Source organism: Spodoptera frugiperda, chromosome 6, assembly GCF_023101765.2.
Source record: "Spodoptera frugiperda isolate SF20-4 chromosome 6, AGI-APGP_CSIRO_Sfru_2.0, whole genome shotgun sequence".
Taxonomy (NCBI): Eukaryota; Metazoa; Arthropoda; class Insecta; order Lepidoptera; family Noctuidae; genus Spodoptera; species Spodoptera frugiperda.
Window position 1 is genome coordinate 1,971,734 of NC_064217.1, and position 24,462 is coordinate 1,996,195.

At 33.4% G+C, this 24,462-nt stretch overlaps 1 protein-coding gene across 1 annotated transcript in view; it reads right to left on the bottom strand.

Moving 5' to 3' along the window:
* The window catches only part of LOC118267741 (fatty acid synthase), a 43,050-nt gene extending 22,574 nt beyond the window's left edge, over positions 1-20,476 (bottom strand). The window contains exons 1-21 of the mRNA XM_050694128.1: positions 20,285-20,476; positions 18,778-18,967; positions 18,434-18,554; positions 18,072-18,275; positions 17,859-17,975; positions 17,127-17,293; positions 16,741-16,877; positions 15,593-15,796; positions 14,913-15,099; positions 13,947-14,109; positions 11,721-11,890; positions 10,363-10,514; positions 9,845-10,028; positions 9,126-9,274; positions 7,795-7,976; positions 6,982-7,101; positions 5,838-5,950; positions 5,140-5,330; positions 3,840-4,000; positions 2,533-2,790; positions 1,254-1,371 (exon numbers count right to left, since the gene is read on the bottom strand). Of these exons, the coding sequence (XP_050550085.1) occupies positions 1,254-1,371; positions 2,533-2,790; positions 3,840-4,000; positions 5,140-5,330; positions 5,838-5,950; positions 6,982-7,101; positions 7,795-7,976; positions 9,126-9,274; positions 9,845-10,028; positions 10,363-10,514; positions 11,721-11,890; positions 13,947-14,109; positions 14,913-15,099; positions 15,593-15,796; positions 16,741-16,877; positions 17,127-17,293; positions 17,859-17,975; positions 18,072-18,275; positions 18,434-18,554; positions 18,778-18,967; positions 20,285-20,431 (3,435 nt within the window). The 5' untranslated portion in view covers positions 20,432-20,476. The remainder of the gene's footprint in view (positions 1-1,253; positions 1,372-2,532; positions 2,791-3,839; positions 4,001-5,139; positions 5,331-5,837; positions 5,951-6,981; positions 7,102-7,794; positions 7,977-9,125; positions 9,275-9,844; positions 10,029-10,362; positions 10,515-11,720; positions 11,891-13,946; positions 14,110-14,912; positions 15,100-15,592; positions 15,797-16,740; positions 16,878-17,126; positions 17,294-17,858; positions 17,976-18,071; positions 18,276-18,433; positions 18,555-18,777; positions 18,968-20,284) is intronic.
* Between the last annotated feature and the right edge of the window lie 3,986 nt (positions 20,477-24,462).

A 24,462-nucleotide genomic window follows, 5' to 3' on the forward strand; every position in this document is an offset into this window, starting at 1 on the left:
TTACGAGTTTCTTTAGTTGATTTTCAATATAATCACATCAACGTAACGTCACGCCTTTTATCCCCGAAGGGGTAGGCAGAGGTGCACATTACGACACGTTATGCCGCTTTACAATGTACACCCACTTTTCACCATTTGTGTTATAAGTCCCATGTAATAGGGGGTAAGCTTATTATTTATTATTTACAAATATCTCTGCAGTCCGGGCCCTTTATGACGCATTAGTTAGAAGTCACTTGGAGCACAGTGCAATGATATGGGCACCTCATGAAAGTAAATACTCTCTGATGCTGGAACGTGTTCAGAATAAATTTACACGTCACTTGTATTGGAAGTTGTATGGAGTTTACCCGTTGTATCCGTTGATGTATCCCTCGTTATTTGTCCTTGGCATGGTCGGGTACAATGAATTGAAGGTGCGTCGAGAGTTTACTCTTACCACTTATTTGGTGAAATTGATTCGGGGATTGGAACATAACCCAGATGTTCTACAAAGAATCAGTTTGTGGGTACCTGATAACTACGTAGGGAGGCGGCGGCGTCCGCTTCTGTTGGCGGTTCCGGTGGGTAGGACAAACTTACTGGCGAAAGCCGCAGTCACGCGAGCTATCCGTAATATAAATGTAGTGCACGAGCAAATAGATATTTTTACATGTCAACAGAGTGAATTCACAAAGATTCTACTATATAATTTGTGTTATAGATAGACATAGATGGATATTTCTGTTTTTATTTTGTTTGGTTAATTATTATGTTTGTTTTTGTTTTTATCTCTGTAATAGTTTGGATTAGTTTATTAAAATTAATGTATAAGTTTAATTTGGTAGAAGGTGTTACTGGATTTTATAATACCTTGTTATCGCATTGGGTCCTAAAACCTGTAATGTTAACTTGTGTGTGAAAAAAAAAAAAAAAAATATCCTGATGTAATAACATGGACTGCTATCTTTGTGATCCGGAAATTGTTGTTTCGGGTCTGGGTGTCTGTGATCTTGTATAATTGTAAACGCATACACAACATAATAGAAAATCATAGTGTGGTGCAAAGTAAAAAAATCAATTTCTAGTAAACAACGAATGTTTGAGGTACAGTCAATATACATAGATATACATATATAGAGTTGACTTAAAATTTAAATTTGTAGAATCTAAATATCATCTCCATGTTACTATTGACTTTAGTGTTCACTCATTTGACGTTACAACAACTGACAAGTTGCAATGACTATGATTTAATTTTGACTGATACTTACGTCAACTTGATCCATAGCGTAGTGGGGGTAGAAAGATTTGGTTAGTAACACTTCTGGCTGTTGATCCTTTACTGGTTTGTCCAAAAATGTAACATTGTCCAGTTCAACACCAGCACATCTAAAAATGAAACAAGTAGGATATACATAATACTATTTGTTATGTTAAAGAGTTTCAATTGTCAAGCTGTAATTTCAATGGAAACTTTCAACGAAAATTGGTTTGAACGAGATATCATTATTAGTTTTTAAGAACGCAAATATAACTTTGTCGTTCATACAAACACTATGTAATACCAAGTTATTTTATAACTTTTATATTATGTAATCTACTGTGTCAGAAATAGTTTCAAACGTCCTCCCTTATCATTCACACCAAAATTATGCGTTTTGCGTAGACATTACATTATTTTTTGTTTTGCTAAAATAAACTTTGATACGCATAATAATAAGATTACTTTTCTGAATTTGAGTAAACATCAAAGGACTTAAATTGAATGACACACAAATGTGTATCAAAATAAAAATATCTGAGACAATCTTTTATGTCATTATCTTGTCCTTTTTGAGACGTATTATCTATCACATTACTTAAATAAATAAACACCTACATTATTTCTTAGAATATTTGGGTTTAAAAAAATAGAACTACAATGGTAATTCCATACTTCAAAATGTATAGACATCTGTGGGATTCTTTCATCTTTATTGTTTCTTAGTAAAAAATAAATAGTTTTTATGAAATGTAAAAAATATACTGAATCCATAATAATTTCTCAATAACTCAAGTGATAAAATATTATCACACCTTCTATAAGTATTGCATTTAATAGTACATAGATAGATGACATTGCCATGGAATGGAATATTAATTATTATTTCTGTACTCATTATGTACCAAGTTTATCTTTAAATGTCGCAAATCAAATGGATCTCTTTAACCACCTATGTCGCACATATGCTACACATATTTCCGTGTCCCTACCGTGCATGTTGTATTGCTGCGACAGAGAAAATGTATGACTTTTTTATTCTATTCACACGATTGCTCCTCCTTACTTAGGATAGATATAATTATTTCGATAAGTGGCCATAGGCACCGTACTTGATATTTATCTGGGTGACTAATTTTTTTTTTCTGCGTTTCTTTGTCAATTTTATCTTACATAGGAATATATACCAATTAGCGAAATTGGTTTAGCTCTTCTCGAGATTTGCGCTAAACAACACATTATACAATTCATTTTTATATTATATATCCAATTGATACTCTTCTGCTTACCTTATAACGCCTTGAACATCATCATGCTGAGCAGGGAAACATTTTACCCCATTGACCTCCACGCTGTTCGAAATCTTTTGTTCCAAAATACTGATCCTTATTTTCCTGATGAATTTAGGAGTTGAAATCCCTTCGTGGTTCCTTGATAATGTACTGAGTTGTATCAGAGAATCCAAGAAAGTCACCCATTCCCCACTCCATTGCACAAATGCTTTCTTATGGTCCAGGGTTGATGATTGTATTGACTGGAATTGGTCCCTGAAATGAAAAGTAAGTAAGGTATTTTTTTCGGAAGGCAATTACGAATTTTTTTCTTTCGCATTGCAATCGTAATCCTAGAGTAAGAGTCTCACTTGTAACACCTCTGGTGTTTCGGGTATCCATGGGCGGCGGTGATTGCTTACCATCAGGTGAACCGTCTGCTCCTTTACTCATATACCATAAAAAAGTTGTTTGAAACTCATTCGGTATCTTATACATGTGTAGAAAATAAATCGGCTCTTAAAACACCCGCGGGAAGAATTGCAATGGTAGTAAATGCATTCGATGGTGATACAGTAGTAGTATAAAAGGCAGTCAATTTTACAACAAAATAAATGAACCTGCCAAGAACCTCTTTGAGGAGTTCATTGGATAAAAATTATCTTGTTTACCTTATTTTCTTAAATTTTATGATGCAAGTTTAGCGTGGAGTAAAAGGAACGACAGAATAATGGTTCAAACGTAAATTGGCTACTATTTTATGTTGATGTCGGGATTAAAGCGGGATGAAGTTGGAAGATTACCTGATAAAGAGAGGAACAGGAGGGCAAACTTAGTTTGTTTGTGGAAGAGGATTTTTTTGTCGAATGAAAATTTTACTGAGTCGTTGAAAAATTGTAGAAAACTTTTTGTTGCATGTTGTCATTTAGTAGTCAATATTACACCTAATATGACTGCTTGAGGTATTCAAATTGTCATTAATTAATATTGGTGATATGGCCGTATTGAATTGACTGCCACGTTGGTCTAGTGGTCGCAAGCGCGACTGCTGGACATAGGACAGGATGGGGCAAAGTATTACTGGGCTATTTTCGATATTTCGAATTTTTTTAGTGGTAGCACGGAGTCTGAAAATGTGTCCAGTATATAACAATAGGCTCACCCCCTATAACATGGGAATATAAAACAAGTGGTAAAAAAGTGGGTGTACAGTGCTCCTCTGTCTACCCTTCGAGGATAAAAGGCGTGACGTTGCATGGCCTTATTGAAATGAAATGGTTTGACGACTATCACCTGCTCGGACTAATTGAGCGTTAAACACTTACTTGTATGAATATCCCTTTGATCTAAATATATTGTACACGTCATCAGAATTCAATATGATGTCTTCTTCCTCATTATCCATGATTTCTGGGTCTTGATTGTATTTTACAACTTTGACTCCACTCACAATTCCACTTGCTATGCGAATGCCATCTTTGCTGACCTAAAAAATAATGATGACAAAATATTTTCTTCCAATAAATTTTCAATAAAAATCACCCAATAAATAATTATTATATTTCTTTAAGAATACTGCTTTAGACTTTGACGATCACGACGATAAAAAATACGTATCCTGTGGTATCACATCACACATCAACAGCCTATTAAGTGGCCACTGCTGAACAAACTGCTGGCCTCTTCTCACACGGAGAAGGTTTGAGAATTAATCACCATGGTTGCTTAATGGCAATTTCAAACTTATAATTAGGAATTTTAAGAACAGGTTTCTTCACGACGCGCTCCTTCGCCGTTTACTTTGTCAGTGATGGCCTTAATAACCTTAGAAGAGTCCGCATCTAAGTGTTAAAACTCCAGGCCACCATGTCAGGTACTCGTATAATATATTTAATCTAATTCTTTTATCATTTTCCTTTCGAACATACACGTGCTGATGGAAGATTTTACTTTTTAATTAAACTATCACAGATGGCTGATAAAGAAATTAATATCTACGCATTTAATTAGTTGCTTAAAAGGTCAAATTCATTTGAGACGTTTCTGATACAGATATTAGTGCTCAAATAAGGCCTAATTTGCTTTGAAGTTAGTAAAATTAATTAGTATTTTACCGCAATGAAGGTAACAACTGGCGTTTTGATTTTAGTTTCGGTTTCAATAAAGATATTTTGAGTTTCTTAGGTCTACCTACGTTACTAACTGCCTTGAGCGTTGAGTGGTCGCAAACCAGGCAAAGGTATTACGTCCTAATTTTTTGGTAAGATTCCATTTGTATATATAATTTCATTATTTTATTTCATTTATGCCGTTATAATGTTTGTTGTGGTAATTTATTAAAATCTTGTACATCCGCTAGTCACCTAAGAGGCCAGTAAAATACCAGGGCAGGGCCATGTATTGCACTTCTTGAACTGGTCCATACCACCGCAAATTGGGGACATTATTTATAAAATCTCACAAATATTTGTGTAAATTGTACATGTCACTTAAGTGTACGCTATTACGCGGCTTATCTCCTACTACAGGAAGGCAATGACTCATAATAATATCATAAAAAATGGGTGTTAGCAATTTAAATAGATACCTTTGCCTACGCCATTGACGGTACGATAAAAATCTTACCTCAAACTTGTTACTCCCTCTATTTATAGCAATAGTAAGGCGTAAAGGTGTATCTGGTTTTATTATTATTTCGCTGTGGAAGTGTATATCACGGAATACAACCGGCTGGTCTCGGTAGCTCACACCAATATGCATGGCCAGAGTCTCCCATACGAGAACTAGGACCGCTGATTCAGGCAACACGTTGGCACCTATAAAATAAAATGCAATTTAAACTGGCGTGCAATTCCCGTAGAATGGAAAAGTGTTCTGTTTTACTGTTTTCGAGGAACTGCCTATAGACTGCATTGCGGTGGTGATGCGGTTATAGTTTTGTTGTTGTGAAGACGTTTGAGGTAGATAATGACTACACTGTTTTGGGTGATTCCTTGTTTGATTTCTTGAGTGTGATTTGTTTATTTTTTTATGGTATAATCCGGATGATGGTAATCGCCGCCGCCTATGAACACTCAAAACACAAGGGGCATGACAAGTGAGTTGCTGGCCTTTTGGTGGTTAGGAATTTCAGGGTTATTGAGGAATTAAGGATTGGGAAGATTGGGAAGGGGGTTAAGTAATTGGGTCTTTGGTAACCTCACTCACTAAACGAAACACAATGCAAGCGTTGTTTTACAATATTAGTTTTTTTATTATAGAATGTTTAGACAATCTTTAACCATAATCTATCATTAAAAAATCAGAATAACTTCTTATCTTACCATTTCTCAAATGTCCCTCCAAGAAGTTGTAGTCATCATCGTGTGTGGATAAAATTACTTTACGTTCCATTGCCGTTCGTACTTCTTCCTTCTCTAGGAAGGACATTTGTGGCCTACAAATGAAAAAAGAATTATTAAATTGAAATAAATAAAAATATAACACGTAACACTCCAGTTATTCCCTAATATAGTAGTATTTTCTACATAGTGTAAGGTGATTTGTATTTATTTATTCGATGATAATATACAGTTTGTTCTTATTGCATTTTTATGGAAGAGTTTAAATTGAATTGGCTTTTCGTTCTTTTTTATACAAAACTGTGTTAGCAAATGACTACTGACATGACAACTAATGATACCAAGACGATTACAACGCCGCCGGTAAAATAGATGTAAAAGAATACATGTACATTGCTCAATAATAACATTTATTGTACAATGTACAATAAATGTTCTTGGAGTCATTTAATGGTTACCTAACCCTATCTTTAGCAATTTTTTTGGAACAAAATCCCTACGGTACTCAATAGTTTAAGTAATCATTAAATGTTTCTGAGTACAGCAGTAACTGTCATTATTTAACTTCCATTTAATCAACTACCACCACTATTCTTAATCCTAATCCACAGTAACACATAAAACACCCTTATGTTTCAAACGAACCGTATAAGCGCACATGGAGAATTAGGGACGTATGCGACAGAATGTCAAGAGGATGACATGACATCACGATAATTAAACCATAAACGGTTTATGAGCATATGAAGCGAGGCTCAGGTTTACGGAAACACATAGTCGACAGAATTCAATATTAATTGTGGAAGAAGTGTAATAAGACAGCGAATTGTGTAAGAAGTATTTAATTATGTAAGTTATAATGATGGTATTATTATTTGATTAATTAATTATGTGTCGTAATGAGCACCTCTGCCTACCCCTTCGGAGATAAAAGGCGTGACGTTGCATAATAATATTATTATTTGGTTTGAAGAATTTCTGGATGTTTTCTACTTTTCGAAAATATCTCAGTAGTAACAAGGAGCCCGTAGGATAAATAGGCTACTTTTCATCCCACAGGAACGCGAGTGAAGTCGCTGGCAGAAACGAGTATATATAGCAGAAGCAATAATCATAATTATCTTACCAAGTCTCACTATGTTCCCACTCAACAAAGTGGGACAAAAGAGGCGTTTCTGTAGAAACAGGGAATTCTATCTTAGGATACAAAACATCCACCCTGGGATTAACGCCGGCTTCATACAATCTGAAATTAAATATCAATATTATGAACAAGGTTGTTTCAAAAGTCTAGAGGACGTTAGTGCTACACATCTAGTTATACAAAACCAATTTATAATGGTCTCGATTTGTATGATCTGTCTACACATTTGGCGGTCAGTTTATACTGGTTAATGAAACTTGATGCGTAGTCATGTATATGATATTTATTCTGGAATTTAGCAACAAATGAGATATTAATGTAGGCTGTAGAAGAGTTTTATTGGCATTAAAACATAAATCTTCTTCTAGGAATTTTCGTTATCGGATTACTGAAAATTGTTTTGGTTTATTGAAAATAACAAACAGGCATTGAATAACAGATTAAGCGCTTGTTTCACCACCTTTTTATATGTGACAGATAGTGTATACAAATTACGTCATTAATTCAAAGTTATTTGATATGTACAGATTTACTGTTACCTGGTTTTGTGAAGAAAATAGTAACTTAAATAAAATATTTACATTTTTTTTAACTTTAGTTAAACAGCTTTAATTGTATAATTCAGCTGTATCGCTAAATATTTTTTCTTCCTTTAAAATCAAACCATACATTTTTGAATCCGAAAACGAGATAATATTTTTCATTAAATAAACCTTTTGAATTTCCTAAAATATCGCATCAGAATCAAAAATAATCGTAACTACTAAAATTATACCTTTGACTCAAAATACTTACTTTCCAATAGCCTCAAGTAAAAACTTCACACCGTTAGTATTGCCCCGTCTAGTAAGAGGTATATGCGTGCATTCTTTATGTGATCTCTTTAGAATGGCTTGGAGTAGACCGTGGGGTGCTATTTCAACTACTATAGCGTTATCCGGAATCATCTTTGTGGTTTCCTCGAAAAGTACTGGTTTCTGTTGAAGGAAGAAATATTTAGCTTGTAGTACTACTGTTTTAAAAAAAACATATTATTATGTGAATGTAAATTATGCTTCAGTTTACATCAACAGCCTATAAGAGGCCACTGCCGACTATTGATCTTGCACGGAGAAGGTTTGAGCATTAATCACCACGCTTGCTTAATGCGGGTTGGCGATTTCAAACTTATAATTTGAAATTATATTATGCTCAGGTTTCCTCACGTGTTACCGTTGTCACCGGCGTCTAGATAATCTTAGAAAGTACATACTCGGTAAAAGTCACATTGGCATAGTACCGTTGGTAGGTTTCAAAACCTCGCCCTCATTTATGAGAAGGGGGTATCTAGAACCTTCGGACCACCACGACTACAGTCATCCAAAATTATGTTTAAATCTAGGTTAATGGAATATTATAAGTTCAACATAGCTCTCATTCACAATTTAAACAGTGTTGTCAATAGAGATTAATTAGTATGTAGTTAGTTTGAAAGTTGATTGACCAACTCGTATTAATTGTCGACGAACATTGTGCCTTTCATAAAATTTAATTAATTAAACTTATAGAAATCTAACCCAGTTTTTAGTTAGCTTTGTCTTTCAGTGAGCTAACCATACTTTAATTTTTGTTTTCGCCTGTAACGATGAAATGGAGGTCAATTTAACAATATCTATCCACTTTTTTTCATTTGAGGGGTGAAACTCATCCATAAAAAAGAAATATCCAAACATATATTATTAACATAGAGACTCAGCGACCCCACAGTCAAACTATTAAAACGGTTTTGTGGGGCTTAGTATATTGTAATGTAATTTATATGGAAAATGAATAAATAAATAAATAAATAAATAATAAAGCCTCCAATAGGAACATTTGTTGAGCGACATGTGTCCCCGGAGCCCGACATCGGGCGACGGCCTCGGGGCCGAGGTTTTACTTCTCCCGCCTAGGGTGAGGCAAGAAGGAATGTCAGACTCTTACTAAAAACCACCCCCTGTTTTCGGGCCAGAGCCCCGGTAACCCGCTAGATAGTCCGCAGCTCCAGGTGATATCTAAACACTGGATTTCAAAACTACGCTTCTCATAAAACCAATCTTGTTTGTCCAACGAATTAACATTTATTTATCTATTGACTTTAATCTTACCAGTAAGTTATTCGTGTGGTACTCAGCAGAAGAATACACAGCTTCGGGCTGATCCCATCTGTCCTGAGGGACAGAAGTAGATATCCATTTGCTGCTTCGCTTCTTCGGGCTTTTGATTACTTCTCGTAAACGTCTTAGTAACTCGGGACCTGTTCAAGAATTGTTATTTGTGAATTACTCAGAAACATGGTATTCGTTTAGGAGTTATAAGTTTCAAAGAGCCGTTTGTTTTATTCCCTTCAAAGTCGATTTGAACTTACTGACATAAAAAAAAATATAGAGATAAAGGAAAAAATATTGAATAGTAAGTTATTCACTAATATTTGAGATCACCACAATTTTATTAGACCAATATACATAATAGTACAGACTGCCTTGTGGTTGCAAGTGCGACTGCCGGGCAAGGGGTCTCGGGTTCGATTCCCGGGTCGGCTAAAGTATTACTGGGCTTTTTTCGGTTTTTTGAAAATTTCTCAGTAGTAACACGGAGTCTGGAATTGTGTCCAGTATATGGCAATAGGCTCACCCCCTATTACATAGATTTATAGATTATAGATTTATAATACAAATGCTGAAAAGTGGGTGTATATTGTATAGCGGTATTACGTGCCGTAATGTGCACCTCCACCTCTGCCTACCCCTTTGGGGATGAAAGGCGTCACGTAGCGTTGAATTAATAATTGCTCGTTTATTGTGTAGAAAAGCATTAATTTTCTTACCACATTGCGCGATGTATCTCGAATGATACGCTATATTAGCGCAGGGTACTTCTTTAGCAAAGATGCCTCGCTTGGTTAGTTCTCCGACGAACTCCGTCATTTTGTCAGCTGGGCCTGATATGGTTGAGGATTCGTGGCTATTGTGACACGCTATGTCTATTTCTGGTGGACATTGATTTACAATCTGTGAAAGTAAAATTAAGTCATTGAAGAGATGGCTAGTTTAATTTTAGCATTGTCGATCTAAATACCCATAGAATGGAAGCATGCTCGCCTCTAAACTCTAGACGCATTTGTAAAGTTTTTATCATTATTTTTATGGTCTACTGGTGAATCATCTGAAGGTAGACTATCGGGACTCTACCCATGAACACCCACAACTTCAGAGGTAATACAAGTATATTGCCAATCTTTTGGGATATCAATATTCAGGAGTAAAAACAAAATACTAATAACATACAATAGGGACATTCAGACTCAATCATTTAAGAGTATACTTTAAAAGAAATATTACTTACAGCTTGATATCCAACACCAACAGCAGCCATTGATCCCTTTATGAGGTCAGTCTCCAAACAAACTTTCCCTCGACTGTATGTAGCTAGAATCAGCTCTTCAGCCGTGAATGTATCATCGTGATATGCACACGCCATTTCACCCAAACTGTGACCTTGGGAGAAAAAATATTAACTATATGTTATTTTTAAGCTCAGATTAACTATTCCACGTCTTTATATTGCAGTATTATTTTTCGTTGTCTAATGCAGACTAGGATTGTATGCAAAAAGTTTTATACAGATAGGAAAGGAAGGAGTATAGGGAGGCCTTTGCCCTGCAGTGGGACGATCATGGCTGAAATCTAAATCTAAATATAGTGCATTAAAAATATTAATTAATAAATAGGCGATATAAAGTGTATGAATTTTAAAAGCAATTCTGCTAGAGCTTTATGCAATAAAACACTTCAGTGAGTATATATATATGCTATGATACTCGTATCATAAAAAATACCTTAATGGATACTGTATCTCACTGGGGCCAACAAAAATTATTTAAATAAAAATACATAAAATAAAGGTTGCATAATGTTTTATAATTTACTTTATTTTTATTATTTTAGGGCTGATTTTTCCAACACCAGATAGATTTTATCAGAAGAATTTTAAATAATATGTTTGAAAATTCTTCCGTACTAAAAACTATCAAATGTCAATTTTATTTTACAGTTAAAAGATTGATCTGTTGAATGACAAATTGAATGAAAAAAAAATCTTTTAAAATCAATTTATGCAGAAATAACACAAAAAAATAATATTATTTACAGTTATTTTCACAGGCTTTTATTTATTTTTCAGTTTTAAAATAACTCTTGCAACACTGTGATGCAGTGTTGCCGGTGCAAAAATAACGTATTGTATTTTAAGTTCGGCAGTGATATACGATCAGTAAATTGATTTTGATGGATCGTTATGGACTGCCAGAATTCTGAAAATCTCAGTTTTATTCTGCTACATAAATCAAACTGGTTGGCTTAAACATATTATTCTATATTTTACTCTTAACTGATGGACTTTTACTTCATCGGTGAAAAGTGGAATTTTAAAGGAATTTCATCTGTTTTCTTTTTTACTTATCTGTAAATCGTAATCGATCACAGAAGTTATTGCTTCAATGTTTTTACTGTGTAATGTTTTGATAGGCCCTGAAATCTACTAGAGACTTTCATTATAAAAGTTCATTTAAGACCATTTCACAAACTGAACGTTCAAAATATGAATCTTTACACGTATAACTTGATTATCAACCTCCATCCTAATTCAAAATCATTGCTCCGAAATCAAACCGTATCACTTAGCTATTATTAATTTTGACTCACCGATAATGTAATCAGGAACAATCCCCATGGCCTTAATGACATCAGTCAGGCCAATTTGTATCGCACCGATGCCAACGAACGCGTTCAGAATATTGTCGAATATGCCATTGTCTGGTTCTGTGACAATCCGTACAAGATTAAGGCCTAATGGTTCTAATACTTTGTGGCACCTGTAATTGATTAAAATTGCTTTATTTAATGGAAATTGTAAAATTAGCTCGTGCGACCTTGGACCTTGGTGACGTAAGAAATGTTGCTATTCAAAGCTATTATGCTGCAAATTTTGAGCCATTAAACGACTTATCAAATTACAGATCTGCCAATTAAAAATAACCTGCATTCAGTAGCTACCTTCTTATTAATACTATAAAACATAGTAGTGTTTACACGTGTTTCATCACTCACATCATTAGTCTATAAGTAGTAATTGCTGGTCGAAGGACTTCTTTCACACGGAGAAGATTAGAGCATCAGTCACCACGCTTGCTTAATACAGGTTGGCGATTTCAAACTTCTTATCAAAAATTATAAGCCCAGATTTTCACACGATGTTTTCCTTCACCGTGTGTCAATGGTGTCTAAATAATTTTAAAAAGTACATGTAATTTGAAAAAAGTCACATTGGTACTTGCCGTTGGAAGGTTTCGTGCCCTCACTCTCATGAATAAAAAGCGGGTGTCTTAAACTACGGGCCACCACGACATTGTAACAAGACGGTGTAGCATCACTTTCCTATTTACAGTAATTTATCAAAATGATACATTTTTAAAAGTTTATTATTAGAAACCTGACCTGTACTACACGCAAAATTCAATTAAGGAAACCATTAAACAAATTTTCTCGAAGCTACATTGATTTATTCCACCAATTTTGGTCCAACAACGGCTATACAAAGATAAAGGCTGACACATCTTGTAATTTCCTTTCGTCCCAAGCTCACGGAAATTATTAAATATTACAAGTCTAAAATCTTTTGAAGAAGCAGTCAAGTATTTGACCTTAATCGTTGTTCAGAGGGCAACAAAACATTAACAAAGGCAATCTATCATAATGAGTTGAAAGCCGGTCCTTAACTCCTAAAAATAGAAGTTGTATCAGGAATTTGAGGCTTTCTTTGTTTTTTTATACTCGTTTTGATTACAATAAAGATGTAAGTGACAGTCGTCGTGTTTGGTTAATGACTTGGCTTTTGGATTTCGCTGTTTGGTACAAGAAGTTATTCTTGTTCTGAATGTTTCGTTTAGACGGATTACGTAAAATTTGATGTTTAACAAAGACAAATGAGTTACCTTGAAGATATTTATTTACGTACTTTATACAATTATATTATAAAAAGTAGTTATCTAACAAATATGACAAATATAATTTATTTTTAGTAAATCAGACTTATTTATTATAATAAATTGTAGTAAAAATTGCAAATATTTTTTTTTACGATACCAAACGTAAAACTACGAATACTTTGTATAATACAGACATTTAAATAGGTCTTATTTTAATCAGATTAATTAAATAAAAACATTACACAAAAACAATCTAGTCACTTTTAAACGCTGTGAAGCAATGTTCTACCACGTTAATGATACAAAAACTAAGAATCACCTTTTGAATAACAATTTCGTGAATAGAAAAAATAAACTCAGCCTAAAACGAAAAATGGCTGCCAAGTATTTGTTTCTCTTTAAGTTTTGTTGGTTTTTCATTAGGTGTGTTTGAAAGTATTTTTTTTTATCTCAGGTATTCCAGGCTTAAGCCCTAAAAAATGTGTTAAACATTATTTTAACTAAGTTTTATTTTTAAGTGTTCTTATCGTGTATTATGAATATTAATGGGTCTGGTCTAGTTCTTATTCTGTACCGTTCATTAGATTTACTATTGGTGAATGAATATTACTTTTCTTTGAGTTTATTTTTTTCTCTTTTATTATGATAATACAATTTTTCTGCCAGTCACCCAATAGCTGGTCTAGACGAAACCAATATAAGTTTCACCCTTATTACGTAATGAAAAAGCCTGAACCATCATCAATTTTCTTACGGGCTCCATTTTTAAGTCAGTTCCTTAAAGCCTTCTCCTAAATCTGAAAAGTACTATGCTGAAAACCGCATCAAAATAAATTCAGCTAAACGCGAGATAAACACGCACATACATACAGGTCAAACAAAGAACCTCCTTTTTAAAGTCGGTTAAAAATACAGATATCATTCTACAAGTCTGAATACTTACTTATGAATAGCGTTGGCAAAAATAGGTATCCTCATCAGATCAGCTCCCATTCCAGCCCATTGGGAACCCATGCCGCTGTACACAAACCATAGAGGGCGCTTCAGACCTGGATAGTAATTTGCACTTTCGGCTATGCTTACAGTTTCTTTATTTTCGTTGGAATCTGGAAAATAAGAAGCATTTTTTTAGTCTCATCGTTGTTGACTCTATATAGAGCAAAAGTAGAAGTCTACTAGATATTATTATGTAGCCTAATTTGTGTCACTTTAATTTGGAACTGATCTAGCAATACTTTGCTTAAATATCAGTCATTCACAGAGTTATTGCGTTAAATATTATTTGCTTGCATTATAATAATTATTCCATCACAACATTAAATTCCGAAAATTGTAAAATTAAAAAAAAAAACTCATTCTCAATCCAATTCATAAAAGACATTTGAATGTTGAACAGAATAACTAATCATACCAATCTCATATTTGGCAGGCTTAGGTAACAGTGAACTCAGCCAGGCACACGTTTTGTGAAATTTGATTTCTCACCACGGCCCAATAAAAGTTAATTAAACGATCTTCAAGAAACCGAGTCGTCCTCGAACTTAAATTTGTTCGTTGACATCTTATCAACACGGTTGGTACGTGTGAGTAAAGTCTTAGTTCTTATCACGGCGGTGAAAATGGTTTTGTAAACCTAATGTTTTATATATATTTATGGAAGATTTCTTAAAGAAGTGATATTGTTACAGTGCAAAAATAGGGAGTCAAGAGAGAGAGAGAGAGAGAATAATGGATATGTAACATATTTGATAACGAAAATGTTTCTGGACAACATATTTGAAAATTTCCTCTCCAAACTTATTTTTAGTTCTGCTTAACCTGATACCTTTTTCCCAGCACCAACGATATTCAAAACAACATTTACGTCGAACTAACAACCAAACCTATAAAAGCGTTACACACTGCTTACCAAGAATAGTATATCCGCGTCCAGTATGTCCAGGTATATCATGCTCAAATATTTTGTGTAAAAGTCCAATTTCTTCAGCGTCCACAGGATGACTCTTCAATAGGTCCATAATTTTCTGCACACACGTCTCTTCTCTACCAGATGCAAGAACTAGACGAGGGATGTCACATTCGTATTTTCGTAGATTCTGTTTAAAAGAATATAGAGTGTTACCGAAACATTAAAGTAGTTTTTTTTTTTTTTCACCACTGCTAGATGTCACAATGATAGTCAATGATTAAATGTGTGTGAGAGAGTGTGGAGAGAACCATGCTTCGGAACAAATGTTCGACCAGAGTGATACCACGGCCTCACAGAAAACCGACGTGAAGCAACGCTTGCGTTATGTTTCATTGTGTAAGTGAGGATGTATCGGATATCCAATTAACTCCTTCCCAGTCCTCCGACAACCCTTAAATTTATAATCCCCTAAAGGCTGGCAACGTAACACCTCTGGTATTTCGGGTGTCCTTGGGCGGCCGCGACTTACCATCAGGTGATACGTGTGCACCTTTACTAAGCCGGTAAAAAATAACAAAATCCAGTAAAATTTGGCTTATTAGCTAAGCGCTTTAAACAAAGTCTTTAATGACTAACTTAACCTTCCTATAAATCAAGCGTAACAACCATCAATCTATTACCTTTTCTTTATACTGTCCTTTCAGAAGCACATGGAAGTTAGCGCCAGTGAAAGAGAAATTATTCATCGCAGTGAATCCTCTGTCAAAATTAGCATTATCTGTCACTACTTGAATTCTTCCGTCTTTTATTGCAGGGACATTATCTTGGGGTTCATAGTAATGGAGATTAGCTGGTAATTTACCTTGATGATAGGCTAGACAGAGCTGGAAAATTTAAGAAAATATTTCGTTAATTCAGTAGTCATTCAACGAAGAGTTCAAGAATTAAAAAGGACTTTTGGCATGGTATGACTATAGAGATTTATAGGCCTCTGTAGATTAGCTTATAGCGTATCCAGCGAACAATGGTTAATCATAGCGATATCGTTGTAGTGAATCACGATGACAAAATAGAGAGTCACTAGAAGATGGCACGTAATGCACATTTAGTTTAACAAAAAACATTACGAATATCTTTGACAGATTTCAATGTATACCGACGTACCTACTTACCTCAAAATGTTTTTCTAGTACCAGCAAACATAAAACCGAAAATAAACACAAACCTTTCATATTATTATTTTAACTCATACATACATTGATTATGATAACGAATTTTCCTTTACCACATATTGCCACACGCATGAATGCATAATAAAATATGAAAATTAATTGAGTGTTGGTATAAACGTGTTTTTATAAATAATGGTATTTTGTAGAATAATATAAAATTGAATAATAAGAATGTAAGTATGAAATTGAAGTTAATTTAATTAATTATTGGCAATGAAGGCTAAAGCTTTGAATTTCCTTCGGAAATTTAGAAGTAGTTCCTTACATGTTGACTCTATTTGACTGATTTTTTCAACATTTTGCTTTACAAAATATTATTTTTCAAAAAATCTAAAGTTTTAACTGATTGTAAACATCAATATTTATAACATTTCTCTTTTCATGATTGACTATATAATCGGAGTTATTTGATGGTTACTTAAAACATTGCTTATCAATTGTTTTCGAAACTAAATCGTTACTAAGAAATAGTTTAAGTAATCAATAAATGACTTTGTGTTCGGCAGTTAAAGTATTAAATGTTGTTTAATAAATAAGCTTTTGTATCTATAGTTTGTTAAATACTGTTGCTTTTGTGACAAAGTCATTGTTATTACCTTAGTAAGAGCACATATTCCTGAAGCTGACTCACTGTTTCCCATATTAGATTTTACACTTCCAACTTTAACTAAATTATCTTTTGCAAATACATTTCCAATAGCCTTCAGCTCGTTTTCATCTGCCTTTGCGATTGCTACAACAATACAATAATTCATAAATTATCTTTTAGATTCATCTATATTTGTGTCAATATTTATCAAAATTTGTTTAACGTTTCAGTAGTCCTAAAATCCTTTGAAAGTGGTGAGGTTTTACTACCATCATCGCGTTCCTAAACTGTGTCACAAATTAAATTTTATTTTTTCAATGTTTAATCATTTTAACTCTTACCAACTAATACTAAAACGTAACATAATGCAATAAAAAATCATTTTAGTATTACCTGCGGCATGAGCTTCAACATATTCAATGCGCTTAGGGTCCACATCAGTCTCCTTATAGAATTCATTAAGGAATTTCTCAATGTCTTCAGATTCTCGGTACGGCAAGAACTGGGCGTCTGGTCTCATTTTGTATATTCCTTTTGCATGATATACTTGAGTATAAATCCTGTATAACGTATGAAATAAATTCATCAATAATATTTCCTACAGTGATATGCTCCAAACATAAAATAAATCTTTACGCAAGTAGTGAATCGAAAAGGAATAATTAAGATTAATTATTTCAAAGAAACCAGCTTCGCAAAGGTAAATAAATACTTTTAATGATGAAAGAATAATCAAAGTAAAAAGAAATTCAATTAAAATGCATCGTATGAATATAGTTTATGCACAAAGATGTGTAGCGTTGTAGCTCGCTATCATTACGAATGCATTAATTTTATATGCGGGAGAAAAATAATTTTATGAGGTAAAATGAAAGAAAATAATAACATTTATCAGAGTAAAGTATCATGAAAATTGTTGTTCATTGCTTGTTAACATGTTTCTTTGAACATTATATCTATATAAATATTTAATCAACCACACATTATTTTTGTTCTCGTTGGGCTATGTTGTGGTAAACTTGTTAAAAGACATTATACTATGCATACAAAAGTTATATAATATTCAGATATTTTTTTGCTGTTCTTCTTTTAAACACAATTCATATAAGTTCCTATGTTACATACCTATGTGCATCTTGGGCCTTTTGTAAGAAGATCACATTAATAGCATCCGCCCTTACGTAACCATCGCCGTTCTTATCAAAGCATTTTGTCTTTCCATCCAAGCATAATAAGCCAGCTCTGTAACAAAAAATAAGGGTTTCCACAAGGCCGTATATTGGGACCAAAATTTTTTATAACAAGCATTAAATAATACAATTTACAATGTAATTTTACCTTCTTAAATTTGCAGCTAAAGTAGGATGTAGCCCAAAATTACATCCACCGATTATTGCGGAATCGCATTCTCCAGATTTTATAGAATTATAAGCTATTTCTAAACAGGCGGTAGAACCTGAGCAGGCATTGTCTAAACCGTATGATGGGCCTTTACTATCGATCCAGTAGGAGATACGGTTGGCTAACATAGCCTTGCTGGATCTGAAATAAGCAGAATATGAATATAAAAGCTAAGCTGAGAATTGTTAATATTATGATAATGAAATAATGTCTTCCATACTTGATAACAAGATTATTTTCACTGTATGATATCTTTAACTATTTTTAGCTGTATTAATTAAATCTAACGTTAAACTTACCCATTTATAACAAAGTCAGTACGTTTATTTACATTGTACATGGATAAAGTACTGTTATCTGTGAAGTTTACTCCAACAAATACTCCCACTCTTTTCCCTCTTAACGATTGAAGACTTGTACCTACAAATATTTTAAATTTTAATAAAAGGAAATATGCCGAGAATATGTATAGTCTAACTTTTATCGGTTTGGGTAATCATCAGTAAAGTGCAACGAGAATTTTTAATTTGCCTATTTTAATAAAATTAACTGGAATATAAAGTTATTTTTCTTTCAAAACATTATGTTTGATCTGAATAAGTCTACGTTTCAAGTAATTATTGTCGAAATCATAAGCAAAGACCTGAATCAAAAATGGCTCCATATGCATGCTCCAGTAGTTTTCTTGCCATAGGTTCCAAAGCGCATGCTAAGTGATAGCTGACTCCAAAGAACTGGGCATCAAACTTGTCAGTGCCTGTAATCTTGCCCACATGTTTGGGTATATCTGGATCATTTACATTCCATTTCGGTTCTTCTGTCACCATATCCACCTGTATAATTATTTTATTAAAATTGACTTTTATACATACTAATCTAGTATCATTTTATTATACATTTTAATTCCTACACTTAAGACTACTTAACACTATTACTACACTTAACACTATTAGTTAAATATTTGGTGGTTGATATTTTTTTCTGATCTTATGCTAATAAACAGATGTCGGGTCTGGAAGACATGTATCATCAATCATCAATAACTCTTGGCTATTTACAACAGAGTAGGCCTTCTCTCTATACGAGGCTTTGCCACTCTTTTCATGCTAGGCAGTTTTAAAGGCTAAATCAGAAAGCATTGTACGATAGGTTTTTTTTTATATATATGATAGTTCAAAGTTTGGCCACTGTCTCGCCTGCGATGATGCGGCCTACGATGAAGCATATCTCCTCATTCCTATTCTGAACTATTAATTCTGACTTTGAAGAATTTAACTTATAAATCTACGGCACGGTATATTGTTATTTACTTTCAAAAAGAATTATTAAAGGATTATGTAAGAATCTGGAGGTTTAAGGGAGAGAAACATTTTAACACACAGTATTTTATAAACCAGTTTATACTTATCTATTCGTGTTCTATTGTTGTTCCAAGGTTTATGTTTAAGTCTTACATTATTTAAATCTGACTTAGTTTTAACCCTGGTATAATATATTATAGACTTTATTCTTATTAAAACAATTATTTTGTTGACCTCAGAACATCTAGGAACCAGAGGAATCTAACTGGAAACCAAGAAAAGGAGGATCCTCCGACCAGGCGAGGTGATCATCCCCATGGCTTTCTGCCCAACTGTTGTTCGTTGGTGTTTTCTATCCATGTTTATTCGCTGTGTAAAAATTATATTTGCAATGTAAGATTTATGGCGGTATCCGTTAATTTGATCGTCCGTCGTCTATGTGCGACTTTTGTCATCTGCCAGTTGGCATGGTGTCACCACACGATAGATAAATATAAATACATTAACATCAATTAAGTTTTCAATATTATTTGTATTTTTATATTCAACCCAATCATAGGAATGATACCTTTACTTAAATTGTTGTTACTAGATAAATAAGTTGATATAGATAGTTGTACCAGAGGTACACTTTTCATCAACATGCGATATTTCTAGATAGGTCGTACTAAAATTACAAAATCAAGTTTCCAAAAATAGTTCAACAACATTTAAATTTCAAATAAGTCAGCACTATTATAACAAACCTTAGATCGCATTACTTGTCTTCGTTACATCAAAGCAAACACAATTAAACGCCTTAATTACTTTAACACTTCTAGAACTGAATTAATTCATTGGATCACTGACCTTGTTGTAAAGATTATTCATGAAATCCAAAACACTATCTGAATTTGGGAACACTCCAGAGATACCACTGATGACAACCTCATCACCAGATAATGATGATGGAACATCTTTAACATCTTTAGCTCCTACATCTTCAGTTGGAGCCATTTTGACACTTTTCTGTTGGTCACTATCTGTATTAACACCACGACTATTGTCGGATAATGAAATAATATATTCCTATTGATTCCGTTTTTATATGCAAGGTCTTAATGTATTAACATATTTAGGGATCGTTTATCGAATGGGTTTTTGGTTAAAAGGTAATGTGGACAATTAAAATTAGTCTTTAATTTATTAATAGTGGTTGTGAGTTTGTCTTAAAAAATATTAATGAAGTTATCAGCATCCGTCCATTTCCATTCGTTGTCAGACGAAGGCTTAATGCCACATCTATAAGTAAATATTCTTTGTGAAAAATTAATTCAGTTCTGACGTTGCCATTTGGATTATTTTTATATTTAAAATGAATATAATACTCGTTTTTGAAAGCTTAAATTTCACTTTCGTTTTTTATTTTTGTATGTTAAATAGTAAAAAACATGAAAGTAGCAGTGAATTTGCCTTTTTGAAATTACAAGTAGTGAACTGGTAATTCCTACAACACATACAAATTAATTTGATTACTAAATAAATACCCGTAAATAAAAAAAAAGCGTTCTTATGACCAACTTCTATTACTCGAATTATTTAATTTGTAAGTAATATGTAATCAATATGCATTAAAATTGAATTGGAGTGGTCAATTAAATGTAGAATTTAAAATAGACTCACAATGAATTACTAATAAACATTTCAGTAGCTAACTTTGATCATCATTTCAATTGCGTTGATATAATTTTGGTATCGATAATATAAATAGAAGAATGTACTAAGAACTACCTGAAAAAAAAAAAACTCACATATGAAATCAATAGGTAACAAACATTTCAGTGGCTAACTTTACTTATCATTTCAATCGCGTTGATACAATTTTGGTATCGATAAAGTAGATAGAAGAATGTACTTAAAACGAACTTAAAAAAAATATTCACATATGAAATCAATAGGTAACAATCAGTATTCCGATTACTGGTCTTTGTTGTACATATAAATTATACAATTGTAATTACCATCATTAAAAGATATAATTAAATGGTCAACATATGTTGCATTGTGAAATCTGTTTAATAAACAGCAATGAATTATTTACCGACCTTTATAAAACGATAAACAGTCTTTGAAGTCATTCAACTGTTGACAATGAAACCATATATCAATAATTTCACAAAAGATATTAACAGTTCATAAAATATTGGGCATTTATAAAACTAAAAGGGATTCCAAATGGATGCCAATTAATATTGAAATTTCGTTTAATATTAATTAAGTAGGCTTTATGCTGGAGTAATACAATAATATGTGGTTATTCCATTGTAGAATTACTTATTAACGAAACGAATTGAACAATATTTTCGTTTATTTCGTCTACATTCATCAAATTCTGACTGGTTTGGTTTTTTTTTTATATGGGGTACGATTAACCTGATACTATGTAATCAGCGCCGCTCATGCACACCTGCAACACCAGAGGAGTTACATGTACGTTTCTGACCTTGATTTAATTGTGGAATAGTACCATTAATCGGTCAGTAGGTCATATTAGAGGCGGATTTACTGGAGTTAAGGGTTGTTGGGGAATCGGGGATTGGGAAGATTGGGAAGGGGGAATTAGGCCTCCGGTAACCTCACTCACACAACGAAACACAACGCAAGCGTTGCTTCACGTCGGTTTTCGGTGAGGCCGTGGTATCACTCCGGTCGAGCCGGCCCATTCGTGCCGAAGCATGGATCTTCCACACTTAAAAAATTAGCTGCTGCAAAGAAAACACAAAAAAAAAATGGTGGGACTCATCAATTGTCCGGATTTTTTTTTCTGAAATCTGTTTTTTGTGACTTCCTGACTTATCGTGACTTGAGATTTTAGAACTAGTTACCTATTCAGCGGACAAGCAGGCTTAGACTTAAGAAGGGTTGGTCCGTCCGGCTGTAACTTAGCCAAGAGCTCTTAGCAACGAGTATTATTTATGCAATGTAATACCCAGCTATCGTTGAGACATTTTAAGCGTCTTACTAACAAAAAGTGTAACCACGATAAGATAGGTGCTTTATATGTTATAATACTGAACGGTTGGCACGGTGGCTGGGCAGGTTGCCCTGCAATGTGTAGCGGGTTCGATTCCCGCACGGAGCAACTCTTTGTGTGATACACAAATTGTTTCAGATCTGGGTGTCATGTGCATGTGAAATTGTATGTTTGTAAACGCACCCACGACAAAGGAGAAAATCCTAATGGGGGCAACATTTAAAAAAAAAACTATGAAAAATAGACTTACAAGGTTACCATTTATATTCAAGTTACGCTACTAGCTGTTATATAGAACATAAGTTCCTCTAGTAACAATATTGCCGACAAATGCTGCTATCGAAATGGTGAGTAGATAGACACTGTTGTTTAACAAGATATCCTTGCTGATTAACACGATAATGACAAATCGCGTGCAAAGTGTTGTCTAGGGGATACGAGGTTATAAGGTATGCTTTAAACACTACAGGAAATTATAGTAAGTGATCAGTGATAGCTTGATCGAAACGGAGTTTCATTGAACAATATTAGTTGCACCAAATTTAAGAAATAATGTGCACAGTGTTATGTCATTTTAGAATCCTTATTAAATGCGCCAACTTTGATGAAATTTGCCACTACTAGTGCAATACATTTTTTTCAGTTCAGGCACTTAAAGTTGGGTGATTTTTTTTAGAACACTTAGTTCGACTAAAAATGGCATCCTTTTCCAAACAAAAGCTGATGACTCAGAATTTATCATTCCATATTGCTGAAGCACTATTCAGGATAACACAAGCAAAAATACAAACAAATAAATTAAGATTCGTAGCAACAAAAGTCAAAAGGCCGGCAAAGGGTGTGTACTTTTTCATGGCTAACACAAAAGTCACTGTAGGACTTAGAATGATTTTCTTTTATATTTTTCTGATAACAGTTAGAACCTCATTTGGTGCCACTGAGACGTTGATTTCAGGTACAACCTGTATAAAACAAAGTTTGTAAGGTATTTACAACAATAATTATACTCCCATTCATGAGCTTTTTTTACAGAATAGACATAAACTTCTGGCTTTCTTTGTCCCTAAAAAACAAAAATCATTTAAAACTGCCTATGTGAAATAAAGAAAATCCAATAACACATTACCCGACCCGGAAATTAACCCAAGAACTCAGCTGTCGCAACAATTCTAATATTGTATTGTAATGACATCACTGTGTCAATGTCGCGTGTTTATATTAACTTTCAGGTCGTTTCAGTAGAATTTCAGCTTAATGTAATTTAAGATAGAGTTAAAATTTGTGTGAAGTTAAATGTTGGAGTAGGTTGATTTGAGTCATTTGAGTAATATACGATTGATTTGATTCCATTTAATTGTTCTGTAACCTTGATTTTACATTTAAATATTGTTGCAGTAACCTCACTTTGTTTATTCTTGTTTTTGAATATTTTTTTAACATGAAAACAAATAGGCTTAAAATTTAAATTTACAGTGTTAAAATGAGTATTACATCTACCTACTGAATAATTTGCATCTATTCAAATAAATGTTTAAATAGACTAAATTATTTAAGTGTAGTTTTTGTATGTAGTAACATATTTGTTACAATACATTATTGTATAAAACCGAACTCAATTATTTTTGACAATATTTGCTCACATTATTCACAACAGTATAATAATTAATACTCAATTCTTATAATATATTCAATAATTATAATATTGTAATATGATTAAATTTTTAATAATTCGAATGCTTATTGCATTATCGGGATTATTTTGGACTTCAGTGCTACTAAAAAACGAACTCAGCACACCATCCTCGATAAACGAACATTAAAGAAAAGAGCGTTCTCCTTTTTAAAAGGCCGGCAACGAACCTGTGTCTCCTCTAGTGTTGCGGGTGTCCATAGACGGCGCTGATAACTTACAATCAGGTGACACGTCAGCTCGTTTGCCCCCTATTCCATAAAAAAAACAAGGAAGTTAAATAAAAAAAAAACACAACATCAAGAAAGTAATCCCTTCCGTGAA